Source organism: Limanda limanda, chromosome 6 (genome assembly GCF_963576545.1).
Source record: "Limanda limanda chromosome 6, fLimLim1.1, whole genome shotgun sequence".
Classification (NCBI taxonomy): Eukaryota; Metazoa; Chordata; class Actinopteri; order Pleuronectiformes; family Pleuronectidae; genus Limanda; species Limanda limanda.
This window is the reverse complement of record NC_083641.1, coordinates 28,227,390-28,247,396: the sequence shown is the minus strand read 5'-3', so window position 1 is coordinate 28,247,396 and position 20,007 is coordinate 28,227,390. Positions and strand designations below refer to the sequence as shown.

Here is a 20,007-nt window from a genome sequence, read left to right as displayed (position 1 = left end):
AGGACACGGGATCATACACAACAGACACACATGTAGAAACATACAGTCGTATTATACACACACTGACAAACAGACACAAGACACAAGCTCCTGTCGTCGCTGACATCCGATCAGGATCAAAGAGTTAGAACAAGTAGAAGAGGAAACACAAACAATCAACAACACTGGACACACAAGGGTCAGACCCACACATCACCTGAAGTGTAGATGGAACTAAATATCTTAGCTTTGGTGTTGAAAACTGGGATGTTTTACACTTAAATTCTGCAGGGAAGCACCTCAATCAAGCTTTTCATTTTTAAGAAGCAAAGGGTCAAAAGTTATGTCAGTAAATATCAGTGTCCGATAGTGGTGGGGGAAAAAAATCGATTCTGTTCAGGATCGCGATATTTTGCGCCCGCGATACTATCGATACTGTAGCACAGTAGTGTATTTTTTTTTTTTACAATTATATATGTAACAGCCCCTGGCTGGCAAAGCATGACAAGGAGAGTTTCAGAGTTTAAAAGATACCTAGTGTGTATGAGGAAAGGATGTTCTCCACTGCAGGAGATATAGTAACGGCCCAGAGGAACTTTAACATCTGAGCAGGTTGACCAACTCCTTTTTCTGAACAAAAATGCCAATATTCCCAAATGAATTTAACATTCATCCAACTCGACTGGACTCTAGTAGTACACATTTGTTTATTTTTCTCAATTTGATTGAAGCTCTAGGTTACTCTTATTTATATGATTATTCTTAGGTTTATGTTACTCTATTATGTCTGCTTTATGTGACTGTATTGTATTTAAATAATTGTAAGTTATGGGCTGGGAGCTCAGCGTTCATGTGAGAGGTCTCCTATTCAGAAAATAATTACAAAGGTCCTGTGTCCTGAGTGTTCAAGGACAAAGTTTTTGCACTTCAGTTAATGTGTAGAAGACAATGTTGTTCACAGAATTAAATGTGACATTTGAAGTGAGTTGAGCAGTCTTATTTTCCTCATTTTTTGTAATGCCTTTGAATAATATGGGGGACATGAATCGCAATATATCGCAGAATCGAGTCGCAATACTTGCAGTATCGCAACATATTGCAGAATCGAATCGCAATACTATTGAATCGTCACATTTTTGCCAATTCCCACCCCTAGTGTCCGATCATCTGAAGTAAATATCAGCCGCCGTGCTTGTATGGGTCAGACCCACACACACAACACACGCACAGCACACACAACACACACAGACAAAGACACAGGAACGTAACAATCCAGATCTTCAGAGGAGACAGAGGAGTTAAAGTGAAATGAAGCGACCGAGGCTCCATCTTCTCTTCTGCTGCAGCAGCTCATGAACAGGATCAGCAGCTACATGCACATCAACACACTGACTGATGGAAGTGACAGCGCAATGAAACTAACATCAGGAGAATCATTGTGAATCTGAGGCAGATATAACATAATTTCTACGAACAGGATTTTATGCAGTTTCAGTTATTCATACCACGACATACGGATTTTAATGGATTTTCTGTTTTTAGCAAACTATATGTGAATCACAGCTGTTTGAGTTGTGACGATAGTTAAATGAGAATAACACAGGAGTTGTACTTTATATGAAACCGTCTCCTTCTTGTGTGCATGTAAATACAGCCAGTAGCTGATAAATAACAGTTTTCATACAGTTAAGTGTAAAATAATAGGGCTGCACAATAAATCTAAACATTATCATAAGCACATTAGGACCAAGTGCGATAAATTAAAGTTTTATACAGAGAAGAATCAGGTTCTCCAAACAAAAGGGAACACGTTGTTTCTTGATTTGATCTTAAAATGAATTTCAACTAAAATTGGGAAATCTTGATCACAATATCTGTCACAATATTCTCAATCAGTTTCACAGTTTCACTCAAACGTACCTTCTGCGTCCAACATCTTAGGAATGTCCAGGTGCTTCTCAGCCACTTCGAAGGCGTTGTTCAGATTGGTGACTGGGTCGTCCTGAACAACCAATCACAGCGTCAGAGGAATGTTAACGTGCTTATTAACTAATGATTAGCACTAGTGTAAGTCATGACTCATGTGTGTGTCTGTGTGTGTGTGCGCGTGCGAACCTTCCTGAGGCTGTCGTAGTCGATGAGGTCGGGTCTGTGTCTGTGGATCAGAGCGTTGAAGGCGAGACCGTCCTTCCAGCTGAGAGACAAAGAACAGATGAGCTGAGCGTCTCTGGTTCTGATGCAAGTCATTTCAGAAATACTCTCCATCCACACTAACACGTGAAAACACTTCTAACCAGGGAGCAGATCATCTTCTCTGCAGACGGTTGCCTAGTTACAGAAAATACTGTGAGCGAGCAACAGCAGTGGTGAAGAGAAGAGCGACGACAAAGTAACAGGAAGTGTTAGCGACACTCTGCGTTCACTGCTGGTCGTCGAGTCGTGACTGATAAGAGCCAATCAGGAGGAGGACGTGTGCGTCTGCAGAAAACACGTGCAAACACTTTAAATGTGGCGTTTACTTTAATCCTGAACCTTGCCAGAGCAACGTCTGAGAAAATGTTGATAATTAAAAAGTATTTGCGTATACCTTCGACCATTGTGTGTGTTGTATAAAATACTGGACATGTATCACACAATTATCTGTCACAGTATAAAACATATTTGAACAGATTCTAAAATTCTTCCTTTTAAATATCTTATTGGTTTTCATTTTGAAACACACGGTACATGTGGTGTCCGACAGGGGCCCTCGTACAACCTGACATGTCCCAGCTGGTCCAACAGGGGGCGACCTTTCTCCAGAATTACAGTCGTTTACCTCAGGTGCATTCAACATGTCTGAGATTTCATTCAGCAGCACCTGAACATGTCATTTCACACAAAGTCCCAAATGTATGAACTCACACACACAGTTATGACTGAGAGTCTTTGAGTTTTACAGACCACAGCATCAGAATCTGTTTTTAACATATTCTATAGAAGCCAGATGAGATATCGTTGCTCTAAATTCCAGATAGCCAACTTAATCAGAGTTTCTCTCCCATGAGAAATTCGCAGTAGACAATCGCCAGCTTTCAACCATGAATAACCCTCATGACCCTTAAGAGAAGAGAGTGTGTTACCTCATGTGGAAGTTCTGCACGTTGACATTCTTGTAGGGAGCGGTCTTCCTCTGGCACCACAGGAGAAGACCCTCCTTCGCAGAGGTCTCTGTGAGGAGGACGGAGAGGAAGCATGGCAGAAGGTCAGGAGGAGGAAGTGAGGAGCAAAGGTCATCGCTGCGTTAGTCTGGAGAAACGTCTCCTCGGGCGTTTGAATTGTTTGATTCCATAAACAGCATCAGAGAAAAACTGCAGTTACAACTGTGCTAAATATAAACTGCTGTTGATGTTGTTGTCGTTTACTACAGAAAAATATCATTCGCTGAAGAAATGAGTCAGTGTAGTGGCCCACGCCCACCAGAGTTAATGTAATACAGACGGATTTAATTAGACTCACTGCAGATTAAACTGTGTCATGATTCATCCACACAAAATAAACAGACTAGAAACATTCTGGAAACTGGAGAAGTGCAAACACCAGTTACTGTTCGGGGATTTCTGACGATCTGTGGGTGACTTGATTGAGGATTAGAATCCATTCATTATTTGAAATCAACACCGTGGATATTATTTGATGTTGAATTTAATTAGACTGCATTTTTTCATTGCATAATAAGATGATGATGATAATAATGAAAGCCAAATTAAATCGATGCACTCACATCAGTCATAATAGCAATAGGATCATAACACATCGAATCATGACACTGTATTTTTACAAAATCAAATCTTAAGTAAATGTTTCGTGCTGATTTGGTCTCATGAGAAACATGGAACTGAAATTTCATGTTGAACTGTTCGGATGAACTCGGACTCTCATTTCTCCTTTAATAAAGATCAGAAGGAAATTGTTCTCACAATGTTTTAAGTTTCTTTTTCAGCCCCACATGTGTCTAAACAGTAATATGAAAAAATAACAGCATTACGAGTTAAGTGTGATTTCCAAAAATATATTTTAAAACTGGTCAAATGTAATGTTATTATTAAATGTCATTGAGAAGTGTGAATGTGTATGTGAGTGTCTCTCTCTCTAGCCTTGTTACTTCCACTCTATTTCCCACAATGCATCCACAATGTGTGAGTAAACACCAAAGACTCCGTCAGCTAATTAATCCTGAACCTGGTTTCCAGTGGAGCTGCAGCTGTGCCCTTCAGCAAGGCACTGCGTTAATGCAACATGAAACATCTGGACGCTTTACCTTCCACAGAGATGTCCTGGATGGCGAAGCGGAGGATGATGGTCCAGATCATTCCCAGGGTCATCTTCGCATTTCCATCAACAATTTCTGCACAAAAAAAACAAAAGGAATTCTCTTCAGCTCTGTGGAACACGCAGCTTGTGTGTCACTGCTGTTTTACAGTCGTACATCTGCTCTTTCAATTAATAACGCCAGCACACCCACACAGGAGCAATTCAAGTCCCAAAGCAGCTGAATCTCAAGGATTTTCTGGTAAAGTGAAGCTTCAATAACGATTTCTCACATTGATTAAATAAATACATAAAAATCCTGAGCTTTACTTGATCATAACTACACGAGAAACATATTTAACTTCCATAATTTCCATTCAATATTTTTCTGTGTTCTATGAATCAACTTTATGCTCTGTGAAGGTAAAAATCAACATTTTCAAAACCATAAATATCAAACTCCGGGCTCGATCCACAGATATCTGTCAGGTTGGTAGACTAACAGGAAGTCATGTTGGACAGGAAGTCATGTGACTTGGTCAGCTTCCACTCATAGCTCAAACACACTAACTGTGTTTCACCTGCTTCATCTTCCAGTTCATCAGTTACACTCTCGCTGTCACCAGGGACTCATCGTTTTCATTCAATCAAAGATTACTTGAAGCTAAATATATTTTTCATCTCTCATTCACAAAAATAATGGATTCGAAACCTACCACCAAGTCTGAAAACTGAAAAACTCAAAATTTCTCTTTTGGCACATGGACCCTCTTCCCTTAATCCTGGGTTACACCAGTCAGGATACTATTGTGGATGCCAACGCTGCCAGACTGTATAATATCCTCACATATGCAGCAAGGAAGAATATCTTTTTGTCTTGGATAAGCGACAAACCCCCCACTAAATCGAACTGGCACAAGATAATTATGGAATGTTTTCCCCTTGAATACCTGACCTGTCTGCTTCACTCTTCAAAGCGACAGTTTATGAACATTTGGACTCCATATCTTCACTTTTCCAGCTCTACAGTGGCTTCAGTGCTCTCGAATGTTGTCCTCGGCTAGCCTTATCCCTTTATCTTTATCTTGTTGTCATTGCACTGATTGGGTGATTGTGAGTTGCAAGTATGTATAGACTGTCTAGACCAATGTTGTACTGAGTGTTGTTTTATTGTTGTTGTGTCAATATATAAAAAGCACAATAAACATATTTGTAAAAAAAAAAAAAAAATCTCTTTTGGTCTAAACTTATAAACAAGTATATTATAGGAAGGGTGAAGGTGGATGAATGAGATGTTAATAACCACGGGTAGATGTTGGAACATTTGAGTGTTTCAACATATCTGCAGTTCATTACATTTTAGCACATCTAGGTTTGGTGCAGTGTGAATCTATGTCAGGGTCCTTGATATACGAGTGTGTGAACGCATGAATGCACGACTGCATATTTACCCTCTGCTCCGATTGACACCAATTTCACTCCCTTTCTGGAGATGAAGTCAAGGGCTTTGTTCACATTGTTGATCTTGTGGACCCTCATCTTTCCTCGCTCAGGCTTGGGTAACCGCTCGCCTGTGGACACACACACATGCACAGACACACACACATGCACAGACACACACACGAGGGAACAGACAAAAAGTGAGTGCGTTAGCTCCTGCGTTGTTTCCACAGGCTCAGCAGAACGTCCGTCAGTCAGCAGCGACTTTAGACAGCAGAAAAAAACTGAAGTGACTGTGAAAAAGGCAGCTGGTTGCACATCCAGATTTTATTATGGGATGACAGCAGCTCGAATTATTATCTACTGAGCCGACGGGAGCAGCTCTTCTGCTGCAACCTCCAAATAAACATGAGAAACCTGGAGAGGAACTCGAGTGACAGATCCAGAGCAGGGTGTGTTTTCAAACTCGGGCTGGAAACAGAGTGACCACACCCTGGAGGAGGCAGTGATGTTGTTCATCTTTAACATATGAAGACATTTCTCAGTCTGACTAATGAATGAGTGAGTGAGTATGTGTGTGTGTGTGTTTGTGTGTGTGTGTGGTGGGCTGGACAGTTTTCCATTTGCGGTCTCTGGTCTGAAACAACCATTAATCAAACATCATCACAGACGTTTCAGTTTAATTGAAAACGCTGCTGACTTTGAGGTTGTACCGATGCGTTACCTGCGATGACCTCCAGCAGCAGCATGAGTTTGAGCCCATCCCTGAAGTCCTCCTCGATGTTCTCGATCTGCGTGCCGGACTTCCGTAGGTGGGAGTTGCACCACGCCGTGAATGTCTGCGCAGGAGAAACAAACCAGACACAAACGGTGAGTATTCAGAGCCAGAGGCGGAATGTTTTCACAGCTTTTTTTATGATAATAAACCACTTTGAGTTGAGAATCAAAGAAAATTAAATTCAATGGGCAGGAAGGGAGGCCAGGGAGGTGCTTTGATAAGACAGGAAGTAGCAAGAGAAAAGGGGGAGGAGACAGAAGTTATAACACAATAGCAACACGTAAGAACTATTATAGCAAAGTGCAAGTTAACCATTAAATACGAACATAGTGAACACACCTATACGTAATATAAATAATAATAAATAAATCCAGCCTTTGTGGAATCTCGGGACTCGTTCCCACACAGAAAAAAGAGAAAATAGTCCCTGTCACATCAGACACTACCCGAGCGTAACCCACACTGACATAAAGAGCCACGGGTTGAGAAACGCTGCCATTAATCCTGTAAAACCCAACCGAAAGATCTCGGCCATGATTTGAAAACCAGAGGGGAATCAAACCGACAAACATCTGTGACACATGTAATTAAATATCAGAATGGTGCAGCAGATCGCAAACACAAGACATCTGGGAAAAGACACACACCAGCACAAAGTCACGCACATCAATGGCTGGTTGGAATCCCGTTTTTTTTATGCTTCTGGTTTGCCAACATTCTTCACAAATGTGTTTTGAATCATTTTATTTTGAAGGAGCTGGTGGCACTGAGGTAGGCACGAGACTGCAGGGAGGCGGGGCCACTCTCCGGAGAGGAGCTCGCTTTATGGCACATCATCCGTTAGAGTGTCAGAAACACTTACTGCCATTTTTATGACTTGTTAGATCATTTAAGGGAAATGTGTAAAAATGCAGAGTGACGAAAAAGACATGTTCAAGTCTCCACTGAAGCCACCATCGCTGATTATCAACATAAACAGATTAAATAACGTGTGTCGTCTCGTAAGCTTTTGAAATATTAACATAAACTACAGGGATAAATCTTGTGGTTTTCAATTCACAAACATAATTTACAGCTGAAGAGTGAGACGAGCTCTGAGAGGCAGCGTCCATCACGTGAAGGAGGGAAGAGGAAACAGGAAGTAGGGAAGAGGAAACAGGAAGGAGAGGGAGAGGAAACGAGGTCATTTCCCACAAAGAAGACAAAACTGACTCATTTTATCTGGTTTGAACAGATTTCCAACAACACCAAGGAAACGACCTATTGTCTCTTGTTTCAAACATCATTTAAATGTATTTTAATTAGGGCTGGGCAAGTTAACTCGTTTTAATCGAGTTAACTCAAGTGATGAGTTAACTCGATTGTTTATCCGCTAATTATTTTCTTTTTTCCTGTTCTGCAGCAGTCAGCAACAGACTTTCACAAAATAAAAGCCTGACTTTCACAATAAAACAATAAATAATCAAACCTGAGTTAATGCGAGATAAAATAATTAATCGAGTTAACTCATCACTTGAGTTAACTCGATTAAAACGAGTTAACTTGCCCAGCCCTAATTTTAATGTTTACCAATGTCCCAGATAATAATTCATGGATTGTTATGAAGAAAACCCTCACTGACTGGATTAACTACAGATAATGAAAACAGTGGTTCAAATTAAGTCCTTCACATTCAAGTTTTTGTGAAATGTTCCTGGTGTTTTACATTTTTTGGGAATATCTCAAATCATGTGAAACAAAAACGACTTGTTTATGAGTCATGTGAACACAAATGAGCAAAAATGTTAAGAGTCAATTGCAATTTGGTGCAGCTTGATTGAACGTGAGGGACCGCTGGGCCCGGGTGGAGACAGGAGTTCTACTGAGGGACATTGAAGATTATTCTACGATAATTATCTCACAGGAACGCGGAACATGTTCTTCTTTCATGAGAACCTTTGGACTCAGTCTCATGTTCGTCATAAACTCAATATGTTTGTCACCGGAAATCATAGACAAGCTGATAATGTGTTGGAGGTGAAGTGGAACAGGATGAACTGTGCGGTACAGTGAGTGGAAACTGAGACTCACAACGGCCACACAACTGCTTGTGTGTTGGGTCCAGACTGGATACAACAACTCTGAGTGAGAGATCACTAATGAGAGTTAAAGATGTGAAGCAGGATCAATCAACCTCACACCTCCTCCTCTTCCTCCACCTCCTCCTCTTCCTCCCTCTCTCTCCTGGGCGGTGCGTTCAGGAACATTACGACTGGGTGCAACTCGCTGCCCGGCCCCCCTCTCCCCCCCCCCCACCACGGCTGCCGGCACAAAGCGCCCATTGAGCCCCGTGGATAATAGCACCCTTCACTCTCCCTCGGCCCGTTCTCCCTCACTCTGTGACCCCCCCCCCCCCCCTCGACCGATACCCACCCCCCAACTCGCCCCCGACACACACAATCCCAGAGCGGGTGAGATACATTTCACATAAACAAACAGACATTCAAAGTTACGGGGGCAGAATGGGGGGGGCGGGGGGGTGGAAAGACAATGCCTCCTCGTCCTCCTCCCTCACGGAGCCATGGACAATGCAACAGGAAGTGGCAGAGCGGAGACAGGAAGTTGCAGCTCAGTTTAGCAGCGGGCGGAGTGAAGACGCATTCATCAGTGTCACGGATTCAAACGCTGATCAGTGGAGCCAAGACCTCCAGACTGTGACCATCAACAACACGATTATAGATCTAAAGGTCGTTTAATTCAGGCTAAAATACTTTTCAACACTTGAATCAAACTTTAAAACCAACCAGACAGTTTCCTGATAGATAAAATGATATGGAGGCGTTGTGGCCATCTCTCAAATGAACTATAGGTTGTAATATATCTATAAAGATTACAAGAGCAAATCTTCCTTTTTTCCTATACCATTAATCTGCATTTTCTCCAAAATATTGAAATTTAAAACCATCAAGGACGACAGATATGAAGGATTATCACCGTCCCAGGATTACTTTTACTTCCTGAAACTGAAGATAAGTGAAGGAGACGACTAGAGAATAACCCTCGAAACACAGATATCTCTCAGGAAGAGCTGATTTTAAAGTGAGCATGAAGAAGCGTTAACGCAATTAAGACCTAAGTTCAGATTATTAAATTTAAGACATCTTAATAAGATCCCCTGGAAACAATCCTTTAAACTTTTTGCAACTTTTTAAAATATTTCTGGGGTTTTAATTCACTTCACACAGATTCTTAATCACTGCCTAAGAGGATATAACTTGTTATTATACATTTCTTATTTTTGTCAGTGTAGATTCCCGTTTGGCTTCAGAACTGTGAGCACAGCCTGGGGAGCAGAGTGGGGAGCAGTGAAGGGTTCTGCTCGGTGGGAATCGTTAAGTGTAGGAATGTGAGACAGTGACACTGGGAGTGGTGAGCCTGGCGACAGCAGCAGGTTGAGACCTGCAGAGACTCGGAGATCTCAGAGTTCTGTGCAACACAACATGCTTCAAGGTGCAGTGAGAGCCGCTGGAGAGTCGGTCTGTAGCAACACGGAAGAAGAAAGAGAAAACCTTTGCTCTTTTGGAATCTGTCGGGTTTGGTTTTGTGTATCAAGGAAACGTAGCAGGCACCAGGCGGCCTGGTGTCATTCAGGGACAAGGTGTGGTGCTCAGGTAGAGAGGGAACCAGGAAACGTTTGTCTGTCATCACACTGTGTTTCTTTACCTTCATACAAACACAACTGATCTTCAAACATGTTGATTGAAGAGTTGATTTAGTGTCTGTTGACTTCAGGTGCAACATGGGACATCAACTCTTCACATGCAACACAGGTTGAGCTTCTTAATTCTCTACAAGGGAAATGTGTCTCAATTTAAGTCTATTAAACGTGTTAGCACAAGCAACATTTTAAAAAACAAAGCTCCTCCAACTCATTCCCTCTTATACAACTTGGGTTAAAATATATATCTATATGTGGGTGTGTGACGTACGCATGCAGAGATCCTTATTCATTCTAATGAAAGTGTGAGCTGAGGTACTTGGAGCTGTCTGTCTGTGATTGGATCACCAAAGATACTTGTTGATTCCAGCTCTGAACAGGGCCATAGTTTACAGTCTGTATTTAATTATCCTTTAGTTGAAGCATTCATGATTATAGCTGAGTTGCACCTTTAATTCTGAAGTAATTCCTCTCGGTGAATTGGCCATAATTAAAAGTGGTCCCTCTAATCAGGACTTAGAGAGAGCTCTGCTGGTTAAACCCTGTTAAACGTGTGCTGCTGCTGCTCTGTGTTGACCACAAGGATCAGACGAGAGGATTTCTGATCTGAGCCGAGGACGAAGATAACGAGCTAAACGCTGGTGAGGCACAGAGGAGAGAGAAGCTGGATCTGAGCGTTAAGAAGGTTTAAGTCGTGAAGCCTGTGCTCTCATCCTCTTGTGTGTATAAAATAACACGTGTAGCCACAGTGAAGAACATCCTCTGTTATTACTGCTACATGCATCAACAAGGACGGCACTTTGACCTCAGGCCCGACACACTTCAACCTATAAACGTGTATAAAAGCCTATTTTTATCAATTTACATGTTAATATTTGATGAAAAGGAGAAACTATACACTGATCTCTGGTGAAGGTTCAGGTCGGGTCGTCAGAGTGTAGAAATCTTTGTTGTGAGTTTCCTGGGAGAACGTCTGGAAGTGGTTATGGCCTCAGTCATATTTCATCACCGACGCAAACACTGACAGCTGCAGACACCACAGACACACAGTGTTCTGTGCTATACTCTGATGGACGACATGTTCCATACAGATGCCTATAGATTCATGCGAGAGGAAGAAGAAGAGCGGCTTTGTCTGCTGTTGTCTTTGTATTCTTTTAATTATAGAAGTGTAGAGATGAGGGCAACTGGCCGAGCTCCAAACATTCTCTATTCAGATTCACTGTCCATTTCTGTCTTTCAGCTCCAGCTCAGTTGGTACCAGTGTCCGCACAGACACAACAAATTGGTGTGTACACGGACCGTGGACCTTCTCAGATCCTCTTGGTTGTCAAACGTTTCTCCTTCTGTGGCAGACACACAACAGTGTGCTCACTGCTTCACTGCTCAAGTGTGTGGAAACGAGAGGAAGCCTAATGGGGTCCATGGGGTCAGATGTGTGATCTGTTTTTCACACACACACTAACACATTCTCAGTGTAACCTCAACAGCCTTTCATCTCTGAACCCTAACTGGACCCACAGGGTCAAAGGTCATGGGTCAGATAGATAAATACAAAAAGTAGTAGGAAAACACACAATTATATAAGCATGCATGCAAGATAAACACACACACACACAAACAGAGAGGACACAAAGTTACATAAACGTTGCTCATCAGGAACCTTTTCTCTCTGTCGCACACGACCACTCCCTGGACAGGAACGTGCTCGAGCGTCATGCATCAACGTGCACAACACGCACCTTGATTGTATATGCGTGTAAACCTAAATGTACACACACACACACACACACACACACACACACACACACACTCATGCACAGACAACGATGTCTTTCTGCACCTGAAGGAATGAGCCAGGTTGAACACAGTGTAACTGCTCAGCTGCCTTGCATTCTCTGCCTGACATGGGCAGGGTTGGTGCGTGTGTGTGCGATTTGTCGATCCCACCCACACACACACCCTCTTCTCTTGCTAACGCCGATGAGCTCACTCTTGAAGCAACTCTACACACTGACAAGTCTGTTGTTTCTGTGGCAGTCACTTCGTTCTGCATCTCACACACACACACACACACAAACCCCTCACAACTATTCACACAATACAACACACCAAGAACATTTAACATTTGTTTTGTGCACAAACAACACTTCATGCCAAACCATGAGCTGCCTGTACTTTTTAAACAAGTTCTCATCAAACGTTTAAAAGTAGAGACCAACAAATGTGGATTTTTGATTGCCAATGCAGATTACTGATATTACTAAGTAAAAATTGACATTCGGTTCATAAAACCTCACTTTCCAACCCTAATAATAAATAAATCACACGGTCTACATGTAACCCTGCCTCTCCAGATGCTGTGAACAGGACGAGCAGGCGTTTCCTCGGGCAGGTCGAGACTTGCCACAAGCTGAACTCACACAGGTGGAGCAGGCGGCGCTGGGCTCCGGACCAACACATGCAATTAAGTGCTACGTGCAGAGTCTGTGACGTGATGAAGCATGCTGCTGATCCATGATCGTGGCTGTGCTCCTGCTGAGAGTCTGCATTGTTTAAAAGGGCATCAATAACCTGGGAAATTTTAAAATATTACAGAAAAAAGGCAAAACGAAAGAGACAAAGATATTTGGGGAGTTTAGGAAGTGAGTCTATAGAGCCTGACTGATATGGAGGATATGGAGGATAAATGCTGCCAGCAGTATTCTGTGAACAGCTCATATCGGCGAGTTCTTATCTTTTTTTCTTTCTCAGTAAAATGGCTGAGCAATACATGTTAATCCCTTTTGGTTCACTGGCTCAGCAGAACATCCAGCAGCGATATAAATATTGCCATTGGTGTGAATGTGAAGCAGACTAAAGCGTCAGAGAATGAAAACCCAAATGGACTGGAGCAGAATTACATTTCTAGTAAAAGCAGTTATATGTGGACGCTGCTGGCAGGAGGAACAACCTCAAGGGACTTGGACAAAGTCTAAATACTGAACTGGACCAGCTGTACTGAGCCCAAACCGAGCTGGTCTGGCCACATGAAGAAAGCACAGTAACTAGTCTGCTATAACACAAGGCCTCCTATTCTTAGAGCCTCTTCAATTAACAATCGGCGGTGGTGTGCGACACAGTAGCACCGCTGGTTATTGTCACACACGTCCTCATCAGATGCTCCACGCCACAGGTTGGTTTTCCTTTCTTCACACACAAGCTGCTTTCAGACTAGCACTGAAATCTGGATAATCTCTTGACATTCTCCGGAGAGGCTGTCTGTGAGAACGTGAAAGTCTGAGTGAGAGGCTCTGAACATTAAAAAGAGTTTTTCCTACCAGTCCCCTGGTAAAAAACTCCAGATAATGTCGGAGAAAAACTCCAGACCCCATTGTCTGGACGTTCTCTGGTTCATGTGTGAAAAAGGATATGAAGGTATACAGTTCCTGCCTGTACATATTGGATGAATAACCTTGAGCGTTATCCATTTACCTCAGGCATGTAACTAAGTCCCTAACAATTTAAACATTAAAATGGAGTCCCAACGCGACTTTATTAACTCAAGTCAAGAGTCAAAAAACACGCAGACTAACATTATGACAACTCCTTTTAATAACCAACGTGAATTTGGAGCCACAATGAAAACACACACAATCACAAAGCCTTCTAGATTCCACTGCAGCGGTGTAACTGAATATGCAGCCTGCTACTGTGGAGCTGTGGAGCCGGAATCTAACACCGTCCCTCAGGGGCCACCGGGGACCTGAGAGGGTTCATGGCACAGGAGTGCATGTGTGTGTGTGTGCTTGACAACTGAGAGACTGGGGGGGGGAAGACCCAGTGTCCGGGTTCAGTCAGTGAACAGCTGTTCTCCCAAACAAAATATAATCAGACACACGGAACCGGCAGCATCTCTAAAATGATTCATGATTAGGGCTGCAACTAACGACTATTCTGATAGTCGATTAGTCACCGATTATTGAAACGATTAATCGACTAATCTGATTATGAATGACACAAATTCTCAATTGCTATTATTTAGCAAGCAGCTTTTAAATTTAGCTTGAGGTTGTTCAAGGCATGTGATGGCTGAAAATAAAGGCAATAAAGATTGATACTTCATTAACAAAAATGTCTTTTAATAAACTCTGCTGCATATAAGGGTACTGTTGACACAAAAGCAAAGAAAAATCAAGTTTTTGTCCATTTAAAACCAAGGACAGGCAAAGTGCTAATAAAAAATATGAATTTAAATTTAAGTTTCCCTTTTTACTGTGAACCAAGAACAGGCCAAGTGCTGGTACTAAAAATAAATTAAAATTCAAGTATCCATTTTTCGTGTTAACAAAAAAGGACAGGGAAAATAACATTAATAAAAACATCAACAAACGAAACTACAGTCTTCTTCAGACTAAATCATTTTGATTAAAACAAGACGTTTGTCAGGCAATAGGATAACATAACTCTTTTAAACTCGTTAATAAAAAGTTTAAACCATATTTTTGTAATGGATTCTAGAATCCTGCGCACAGGTATATACGTTTATAACATCTGACAGAGGCGAGAGAAACACGCGCTATGACGTAACCAACGAATCATCGACTAGTAAATTCGTCGGCGACTATTTTGGTCATCGATTTTTGTCGACGACGTCGACTAATCGTTGCACCCCTATTCATGATAAAGATTCGCTGGTTTGCCGAGTCGAGGTCGAGTGTCGAGGTTCTAAAGACAGAAGAGAAGCTGGTGAAGACGTTCATGTCCAACACTGGTGGTGCTAGAGGACGGCTGATCATGAGCAAAGACGACGGTGAGGAGGAGGAGATGGAGGAGAGGAAAGAAGGAGCAGAGACTGTTCTGGTCTCATTATCCTCTCAAGTCTGGACATGTGATCATTAACACATGTGCATGCACACGCACACACACACAGGGCGCCTCCCTCTGGCTTCTTGTGCTGACAGGTAGTCAGGTCAGTGCTGCAGCTGTAATATGGAGACGAGCTCTCACCGCCGTGCACACGCAGCTCCCACAGGGGGCTCACACAACATGTAATTGCTGTGTACTTGCTGGCTGGCCTAATGCCCCTCAGATATAACATTATGTGAGTCAACAGCTTAACACAGACAGTTCTCAACGAGGTCCACAGACCACGTCCAGCTGGACCCCCGACTCCCAGGAGCCTGAAGATACTGGAGCAGCGAACAGAAACAGAGGAAGAGGAGGATTCAGGAGAGGAGGACAGGAGGGGAGGGAATGTGAGAGGGGGTCTGATCAAGAGAAGGAAGAGGAGAGAGCCTGACCAGTTTATCTGTCGGCTCATTAAATGACAAACGTATCAGTATCGGCGAAGCTTCGTAAATAAACCAATGATGGGAAATGCAAAAGAGCTCTGAAGAAATATATTTACCAAAGCAACAAACTAACTACTCACTTCTCAATCTGACTCTCTGCAGCCGTGGAGGAGAGTAAGTGATGAACGTGGGATAAGAGGTTTAAAAAATGTGTTTGGGAAGATGAAAGATGGAAGCTCGTGAAGAGGAGGGATGTTTATGCCTGAGTGCAGCAGGAAATGATTAATATGAAACTGAAACGGGACAAACGCTTTAAAGACGAGTGGAAAACAGGTTGTGAAGTTTGCTCCATTACAAGAAAATACTGAGGATGGAACCAGAAGATGACCGAGTTCGACACAGGAGAGGAAATGAGAAGTCTGTGTGTGTGTCTGTGTGTGGGGGGGTACACATTACTGTATCCACCACAGAGGAACACACACATCACACACATCACACACACAGGCTGCATCTCACTGACACAACAGGAAAAAACCGTTGCCTCCACTTTCACACATTTCACTGACTTCTGCAGATTTGAAAGAAAGATCAACCAATCAGCAGCAGCCACTTAATGAGGACATGTAGAGGTGGAGAGAGAAGATAGGAAATAAGAGAGGGAGGGAGGGAGGAGGGGGAGGAGAAAGGGAGGGAGGGAGGGAGGGAGTAAAGTGTCAAGCGATGTGGTTATTTGTTGATTTATTTATGCCTCTTCCTGTCTTTGTTCCTCAAAGAGTTCAACCCAGAGTCGGGTGTCAGCGCCACTGACCGAGACCTCCTTCTGTGTGTGTGTGTGTGTGTGTGTGTGTGTGTGTGTGTGTGTGTGTGTGTGTGAGTCCATTCCAGACTATTTTAGGATAAGCATGGTCCTATTATAAAAATGAAGGATGCAGTTATACACACTGACTGGATATTACAGTAACACATATTTCCATGTGCCTCTAGAATGCTATTTAAAATAATGATAACTTCTCAGACTTGTAGTTTTGAAGTTCTCACTCAAAAGACAAACTTGAGTCAAACTCTTCAGAACAAAGTGAAAGGCAACATTCAGAACAATCCGATATAACTGTCACATCTCTCTCTTGTTTCTGGTTTATTATTGTGATGATATAATGAAGCTCCGCCTCGTTGATAGAAGTAAAAAATACTGTGGGAATTCAAACCATCCAGGTTTTTTCTACTTTGGCGTGAAGTCATTTGGCTCATAAATCATTTGAAAAAACTCCACTCCCACATCTGCACTGGTCCGTCCAACATGAGAACAGATATGCCAACCTGTTTTATGGCCTTTAACCCACTGTGTTTGCATATTTCTACATTATATGAGGCCATGTCTTCCTGTGTGTCAATAAAAACGGGTGCAGACTTTAGGGCACGTTGCTTCATTCCACATCCCAGCACCAGTGTTGTGTAACTGCGCGTTGACACTGTGCAACACACACAGGCCCCATGTGACTGTTCTTATCCACTGCTTTTAGACGTCAGGCTTTTAGTCCACACATTAGTCCATGACGGAGCAGGACTGATATCACTATATTGCTCTGAAGTTTGCTGAAATTACTGATATTGGAGTTGGTTCTGGTTTGTTTCACTGGCCTCTTCAGATAAAAAATAAAAAAGACAAGAGTTTCACCACAAGAAACTAAAGCCAGATCGGTGCATTTATGTTATGAATATGTTGCATTTGTTTTTTTCTGTATGTTTGTATTTATTTGAAGTTAGGTTTATGGTTAAACTGTAAAATATCAAGCCTCTACTACATTTCTTTGTCATACGGTTATGTTAACATCATTTTGTTTTCATTCATTAACTGATATACTGGCTACAGTATAGATAATGCATCCTGCCTTCATCATGTGTTGAAGACGGCTGATCAGAGAGTGTAGTCTGTAATGGCTGAGGGGGTTAATAGATTTAATGAGACCCCCAGACTCTTCATGGGATTGTGAAGAACAGATATCCTACACACAAATGTACCATTGTTTAATGACAATGGATTAAACAGAAGCAAAACAGATTTATTTGTATGCAAATGTCATGGATTACTTCTCTCCAGATGTGCGACTGCTGCCAAAGACAAATCAAATTGTTCACATTATTTTGTCTTATGTGAAAGATTCCTACATGAGTTGGAGAATAAATGTTTAATTTTCTTGTTTTTAAATACATGGAGCAGGAAGGAAGACAGGATGAGGTAAGAATGAGGAGGGAAAGATGGAATGAAAGAGAAGGAGGAAACGAGCGCCAACCCTGTCAAACACGACAGGGATGTCAGGAATGTCTGCTATGTTCTTCCTCCTTCGGACTCCCTCCCTTGTGCATCGTCACTCTCACGTCTCGTCTTCCTCATCTCAGCTCTTTCAGTGTCAGTGCTCATGAAGTCCAGAAAAAGAACGATTGTCTAAGTGCAGACTCGTAGAGCATCCTTCCTCAAATCTCTGTTCTGAGAAGAAGTTGTTTGGCAACTCAGTGTTCCTCAGGCATTTGGCCGAAGGACAGTGAAGTGGATCCTCCTCTACTAAAACAGTCGAAGTCAAGAGACTGAGACATCTGGTGAAAGTCAAGATTATTTCACATCGGAGGAAGTCGACCTCCTGGACGTCCTGAAGAGCGCTCCAAGTTTTTAACAGTGTTATTATCTAATGTAAAAATGTACAAGAATATTTTAATGGGTATTTCAACAGCAGAATCTCAATGTCAAAGCAGAGAGTGACGATCCACAAACATCCCATCGCTATAGAATACATGCAGACACTGAACTGGTACTGAAATACGTGCTGCCTGTTTTAACCTGGGCTGCATCAGTCCACACACAAAATGATTTTAAACAAATGTTGTTTAACCTGGAAACCAGAGCAAAACTGTGCTTTTTGAGACTGAGCGTGCCCCAGGTTAACTTTAAGATCTAATCTCCACCATCTTCCTCACTTTTCAGCCACACTGAAGCGATTTTATGGGTTAATGGGTAAAGTTTAAAAGCAGTTAAAGGGAAATGGTTAAGATCAAGTCAAACACCGAGTGAAGAGGGAAACCACAAGACAACAATCAGATTCACAGAAGAGGCTTAGTCGGCATTAGTGTCTCCCTCAGTTTGTGCGTCTGTTTCTCTCATATCACACCATCACTTATTTTTCTTGTCAGCCAATCAGCAGCCAACTAATCCACTTCCTGTCTTTAGAGGCGCAGCACAGGAAGCAGCGGGGGTGGAGGATGTCCATGTTAATTCTCCAGGAATGCAGTGAATACGTCCAACTGTACAAGATGTAAAACATTAACCCCTGAGCAAAGAGGTGAAAACTGGTAAAAAACCATTCATCTGAGGATTTACAGCTTCCTGTCCAACTCCTCATCACATCAACTACAGACAGTTTCTAAAGGCCTGAGACAACTCTCATGATGACTCAAACCACCGAGGTGACTCATTTAGATCGCTGACTGGGGTCTGCGGGAAATGTGCCGCTAACTGCTGAACGGCTGCAGAGGTGAGAAGTGACTGGCCTGTGTTCAAGTGTTTCTACTTTAACAAAGTAAAATGATTCACACCCGCAGTTTGTTTCCTCTAAACAGAGTCACAGTGGCCACGTTGACTTTATTAGAATTGTATTCAATTGTGTTCACGTTGCACATAAACAGCAACTCGGGTCGTTATTAATAGATCTTCGAACAGTTAATAAAAACTTGACGGTCAGGTAAAAGTGAGGTGGAAACTTTAGGGCTCAAATTAACAATTGTATTTCATCATTGATATGTTCTAGTGCTGAGCCTGTGGTAATACTGGTTGCAGCTTTTTGAAAAGGCAAGTGACCTGCAGTAATAGAGCCTTGGCAAGTTAAGACCTGCTGCTGGACGGAGTCCACAGAAACCTGATGTCACCGCTCAGGATCAACGCCTACAGTTAGTACAATAAAGCTGAGGAAAAAACACAACCCCGCCATGAAACCACAATTAGATCCAAATCAAGATCCATGAATTATTCCCTGGGAAATGCCCTTCAAACTTCCTGGATCCTCCCCTAAGTCCCGATAAGACCAAAAATGGAATGAGTCCTTTCTTGGCCCATGTCCTATCAAGTTTCATGGAAACCCGTTGCGTAGTCTTTGCGTAATCATGCCGACAAACCAGCTGACCAACAAATGGACACGGCCCAAATCATAACCTACTTGGCCGAGGTACAATACAATTTCCCAAAGCTGAAGATTCCACAAATGAATAACTGCTTCTCTTTCCTGCAGTTGTTCCGAATCACCGGACGCCACACACAGATACTGATTACTGCATCGTATTAATCACTTCACAAGAAAAACCTCTTGCTCATCAACGTAGAATGCAGCTAGTAAAAAAAATTAGTAAATGTGTAAAAGGACTAGGATGTAATCAGATTACGTGATAAACCTCGTCACCTTCTCTTACCGAAGAAGAGCCACACCTCAAGCACAAAGAATAAAAGGTGTGGTAGAGTCAATAGATGTTGCAATGATTGACACCATTTTACAATCTAGGGCCTAGGC

The 20,007-nt window shown here is 42.4% G+C and overlaps 1 protein-coding gene across 2 annotated transcripts in view; it reads right to left on the bottom strand.

Annotated features, from left to right (window-relative positions):
* Window positions 1–20,007, bottom strand: part of actn4 (actinin, alpha 4) — a 50,994-nt gene that overhangs the window by 10,528 nt on the left and 20,459 nt on the right. For both annotated transcript variants that reach the window (XM_061072460.1, XM_061072459.1), the window contains exons 2-7: window positions 6,434–6,548; window positions 5,721–5,840; window positions 4,280–4,366; window positions 3,102–3,189; window positions 2,095–2,173; window positions 1,900–1,981 (exon numbers count right to left, since the gene is read on the bottom strand). In XM_061072460.1, coding sequence (XP_060928443.1) covers window positions 1,900–1,981; window positions 2,095–2,173; window positions 3,102–3,189; window positions 4,280–4,366; window positions 5,721–5,840; window positions 6,434–6,548 — 571 coding nt within the window. The remainder of the gene's footprint in view (window positions 1–1,899; window positions 1,982–2,094; window positions 2,174–3,101; window positions 3,190–4,279; window positions 4,367–5,720; window positions 5,841–6,433; window positions 6,549–20,007) is intronic.